The sequence below is a fragment of the Suricata suricatta genome, chromosome X (assembly GCF_006229205.1).
Source record: "Suricata suricatta isolate VVHF042 chromosome X, meerkat_22Aug2017_6uvM2_HiC, whole genome shotgun sequence".
NCBI lineage: Eukaryota > Metazoa > Chordata > Mammalia > Carnivora > Herpestidae > Suricata > Suricata suricatta.
Genome location: NC_043717.1, coordinates 50,722 through 55,794, shown reverse-complemented (window position 1 = coordinate 55,794; position 5,073 = coordinate 50,722). Strand labels below are relative to the sequence as shown.

General features: G+C 61.8%; 1 protein-coding gene across 1 annotated transcript in view; it reads right to left on the bottom strand.

Moving 5' to 3' along the window:
• PLCXD1 (phosphatidylinositol specific phospholipase C X domain containing 1) overlaps positions 1–5,073 on the bottom strand; it is a 20,548-nt gene that overhangs the window by 14,173 nt on the left and 1,302 nt on the right. The window contains exons 2-3 of the mRNA XM_029930880.1: positions 4,763–4,900; positions 1,630–1,766 (exon numbers count right to left, since the gene is read on the bottom strand). Of these exons, the coding sequence (XP_029786740.1) occupies positions 1,630–1,766; positions 4,763–4,880 (255 nt within the window). The 5' untranslated portion in view covers positions 4,881–4,900. The remainder of the gene's footprint in view (positions 1–1,629; positions 1,767–4,762; positions 4,901–5,073) is intronic.

Below are 5,073 nucleotides of genomic sequence, written 5' to 3'. Positions count from 1 at the left end.
AGACCCCATGGCCCCCACCACCGCAGGGCCCAGCACTATGGGGCCCCACCACCGCGGGGTCCTGCACTGCAGGACCTCAGCACTGAGAGACCCAGGACCACGGGGACTCAGCACCATGAGACTCCAGCACCGAGACACCCCATGGGGACCCAGGACGGAGAGACCCCAGCACTGAGGGACTCAGCATCCTGGGACCCAGCACTGTGGGATCCAGCACTGTGGGATCCAGCGCGGCAGGACCCCATCTCCCTGTCTCCGGCTGCGGCTTCGATGAGCCCACTGACTCCTCCCTCCCACAGTGCTGGTGCAATGTTTCCAGCCTAGGCAGGCACCTCACACAAGTAGGGAATGTGGTTTCTCCACATTCCAGACGGGCAGGTCCCCAGAGGGTGTCCTCGTGACTGGAATTCCTGCTGCAGCTCGGCAATCACACAGCACAGAACCCGGGCTTGGCGCCTCAACAACCCGTGCCCAGGGCACCTGAGCCCCCCACCAGCGGAGGTGGGGGCTGGGCTGCTCCCCAGGTGGGCCCCATAGTGCTGCAGGACCTGGGACCATCAGGTGCCCCTCCTCGCTCAGTGTCTGATGCTGTCCCGGTGATGGCCATACAGACATCTGCCTGACACCCCAGACATTCCCCACCCCACGCCTGGCACCCCGGTCACCCTGACCCTGCCCTCCCCACCCCCACCGGGACACCCCAGGTCACCCTGACCCTGCCCTCCCCACCCCCACCGGGACACCCCCGGTCACCCTGACTCTGCCCTCCCCACCCCCCACAGGGACTCCCCTGGTCACCCCGACTCTGTCCTGCGCATCCCCAACCCCACAAGGTCACCCTGAGCTTCCTCTCCTAGCACGCCCCACAGCAGGACGACCCCCAGTGCTCACAATGCCCGCTGACCCCCAGGGGCAGAGGCCTGGAAGGGAGGATGGAGCAAACCCAAATCAGAAAGGAGGTGATTTCCTCCCAGAAGTCCAGGATCACGGGCCCCTCCCTGCCCTTGCCTGAGCATTCACTGAAGAAAGGCGGCACCATGCATTCGCTCCCCTGTTACAACTGTGCACATCTCTAAGCAGGCCTGAACAAATGCTTGGCCTGAGGCGGTCCCCAGGACTGGGGGCTCTGTGGTGTGGCGGCAAGCACCTGGCACCTCATCACAAAGACAGCGGGTGTGGGCTGTGGGCTGTGGGGTGCGGGTGCTCATGGCTGCTTGGTTGGCCTGATGTTTGTTTTCAATTGGGTTCCCCGTGCCAGGGATAAGGGCACAATCCCTGAGAGATGGCAATGGTCAACTGGCTCCAAGGTCCCGGGGACCCCCACCCGGGTGGTGGACCTGAGCCCTGGGGACCCCATGTGCCTGATGGACCTGAGCCCCGGGGACCCCCACCCGGGTCGTGGACCTGAACCCAGGGGACCCCAACCCAGGTGGTGGACCTGAGCCCGGGGGACCCCAACCCGGGTCATGGACCTGACCTCTGGGGAGCCCAACCCAGGTGGTGGACCTGAGCCCAGGGGACCCCAACCCAGGTGGTAGACCTGAGCCTGGGGGACCCCAACCCGGGTCGTGGACCTGAGCCCGGGGGACCCCAACCCAGGTGGTGGACCACAGCCCCGGAGACCCTCACCTGGGTGGTGGACCACTTAAGCACCATGGGTCGCGTGACGCAGGGCAGGACTTTGCCCAGAAGCTGCAGCAGCCTGGACTCGTTCTGGGAAATGGGTGACTTCTTGCTCAAACAGTACGTCATGGTGTCGTGACTCCCTGCAAGCAGAGCCAGGGGGACTTTTCACCCGGGAGCCCCCTCTACTGCATCCCCCGCACCCAGCGCCCAGCAGAGTGCGGCCCCAAACTCAAGCCCACCCTGCTGATGGGACTGAGCAGATCCAGAGCTGACCCAGACCAGGCTGGCCCTACACCCAGGTGTCCTGTGCAGGGACAGAAGAGGAGCGACACGGACACAGAGGAGAGGGCCCATGACATCTCGAATTTCCTGGCTGGGGAACACGGCCTGTGGATTCGGGGACCTGCCTGCACAAACTGTACCCTCCCTCATCCAGCGCAGCCACCGAAGTGCTCCCCCATCACACAGCCACCCGCACCGAAGTCCGCTCAGGTTTCCAGAAACTCTCAGACAGAAGAGCCCGAAAGGGGCCGTCCCCTGCTGGGTGCTAGCGGAGGCGTGTTGTGCGGGGACTTACCGCACACACAGTGCGCTGTCAGAGTACCGAGACCCGGAGCTGCGGGTCCCCCAGGTCAACGACTGGAGCGCCGAGTTCGGACGCGGACACAATTTTATGAATCAAAGGTGTAATAAAGGAGGCGTCTGCTCACCGGACAAGAGGACCCCCCCCGAAATCAGGTGCGGTTCCTGGGCCCTCCGTCCCATGTAATGTAACCCGCGACGTTTACAGATTTATGTGGAAAAGGAAGGCTGTCGTGTTGGAATGTGTCCATAAGTCTTCTCGAGGATCATCCCGAAAGCAAACGCGTGAAGGGAAACGCGAACGAGTTGACCTCGTAAGGAAAAATTACCATTTCCTTTATATAGAACCCTGAAAGTGACAGACAAATAACGCAGTAACGGGCGGTGTCGGACATCCCTGTGGTCAGCTCACTGACGTGCCCAAGTCACACTCCCCCAACACCCACGTGGCAGGCTGAGACGGTCCTGCCGAGTCCCCGGGCCCCGCGGGCGTGTTGCCCCACACGGAAGCAGGGCATTTGTGGACTTTACGTTCGGGCGTTGACCAGAGATTTTCCTGGATGACCCTGGGTGGTCCCATGTGGCCGCACGGGACGCTGCAAGAGGGAGCCGGGTGGCAAGAAGCGTGTCACTGGCGTCAGGTGGAGGAAAGGGCCACTCGAGGCTGGAGGCAGCAGACAAAAGAGAAACGGATTCTCCCCGGAGCTTCTGGAAGGAGCCGGCCCTGGGGGCACTGAAAGGTCACCCCCCTGCACATCTGTGGCTGCACAGCTGTGCGTCCACGTGTGCTGTTTACAGCGACACAGCCCGTGCCCCTTTGCTACAGCGGCCCCCGGTCCCGGTCACACGACCTGGACATGGCGACTTGGGTACCAGGGGCCCTTTCCCCAGCAGTCTGGGGTGTCCCCACATCTGCCCTGTCAGGGAGCTCCGTGTCCACACCGTCCCCAGGGGCCACCTGCATCTGAAGGGCATGGAGGGGGAGGGGGCGAGCCTGAAGAATGGGAGAGCCTGGGCCTCCTCGCTTCCCACAGCAATTCCCTGCTGATCCCAGAAAACCCCTGGATAATGCCTCCCACAAGGCAAATGGCCCTGGGAGAAGGGGACACCTAGTGACTCGGGTCACCGGGGAGTGCCAGCACAGTGCCACCTCTATCCCTGAGCATGTGGGTGAATCGGGGGGTTCCTGAGGCCGATGACAACGGGGATGGGGGCAGGGAGGTGGCCGTAGGGTCCGCTCCAGTGGGACGGATCCGGCATGGGGGTCGACGGCAGCCGGTGGGCTCCCCTCCTACCACCGGGCCGGCAGCCCAAGACAGTGTGACAGAGCGACGGTGCCAGGGAGTCAGGCCCCCAGGATGGGCCTGGAGAAGCTGCTCGCCGAGGGAAAGTGGACGGGCCCGCAGGGCCTGTGACAGGGATGGCTCGAGGCCAGCCGGCAGCTCGAGGTGTCCCGCGGGAACTCAGTGCACGGTCCTGACAACTGAAGGGCCACCAGATGCATGTCCACCTTCAGAAGCTCGGCAGGTGGTGCCGGGGGCAAGGGGACCAGGCCCCCATGCCGCGAGGCCATCTCTCCAATGTTGTGGGCACGCGCCTCGCCCTGCTCACCGTGAGGCCCACCCACGCGGAGACGTGTGTGCAAGGCTGACTTCTGCAGCCTTTTTTTGCAATAAAACAGGCTCAACTCATAGATTTCTCATTTGGATCATGACGTCCCCAGAAGCACACATCGTGAACTCCTTGTCAGTCGGACCCACTTTGGGCCCTCCCAGTGCCAAGCCCAGAGGCACACGGCCTACGGGAATGATGACTGTAGCCATGAGGGGCTCGCGGGCTCCCTACATGGAGGGACAGACTGGCAGGGGTGTGTCATCCCAAATCCCCATGCCGTCACTGTCCCCCACGCACCCTCCTCCAGACTGTGTGTGTGCCAGCCTGGCCACGTCAGAATGAAGGAGATGGAGAAGGGAAGACAATCATTTGGTGCATGTGTGTGCATGTGTGTACATGTGTGTGCATATGCACGTGTGCCTCTATTGTGCGTGTGCACGAGTGTGCACGCATGTGTGTTTGTATTGTATGCATGTGGCGGGTGTGCGCGAGTCTCTATGTACATATGTGTGTGCCTGTGTATGTGTGCTAATGTGCATGCATGTGTGTACACATGTGTATCTGTATTGTGCACATGTCTGTATGAATTGCGTGCATGTGTGTGCACATATGTCTGTACTATGTGAGTGCATGTGTGTGTTGTGTGCGTGTGTGCACACGTGTCTGTATTCTGTGAGTGCATGTGTACCCACGTGTGTCTGTATAGTGTGTTTGTGCGTGCACGTGTCTGTATTATGCATGTGCGCACATGTGGGTCTGTATTGCCTGTGTGTGCACAGCTGTGTCTGTATTGTGTGCATGTGTGTGTATTGTGTCTGTGCACATGTGTGTCTGTGTTGTGTGCACGCATGTGTGCATCCATGTGTGTGGTCCATGCGGTTTCTGCACACTCAGGACCCCCCCACGGCCAGCGGCACCCAGGGCACGCAGCAGCCCTCACCTGGGATGGAGAGGTGGTGCAGAGGCACGTCCCAGAGGAGGGGGTGCAGTGCTGACATCCAGTCTGCATTTGTGTCGCCACTCTGGAAGCTGCCGGAAGCACTCACCTGTCCACCCATCGGAGGCCACCCTGTGCGACCTGAGGAAGGAAATGAAGTTTCGCAGAGATAAACCGAGGGGTCCCAGAGCCACTTTTCTGGGGGGACACTGGCAAAGCACTCACTGGCCTGCAGCGGTGCCCCTGCTCGAGGTGTGTGCTGCTCCCCCGACCCGGGGCAGCCTGCGGGGTCTGCTGGTGACATGCTTCAACCC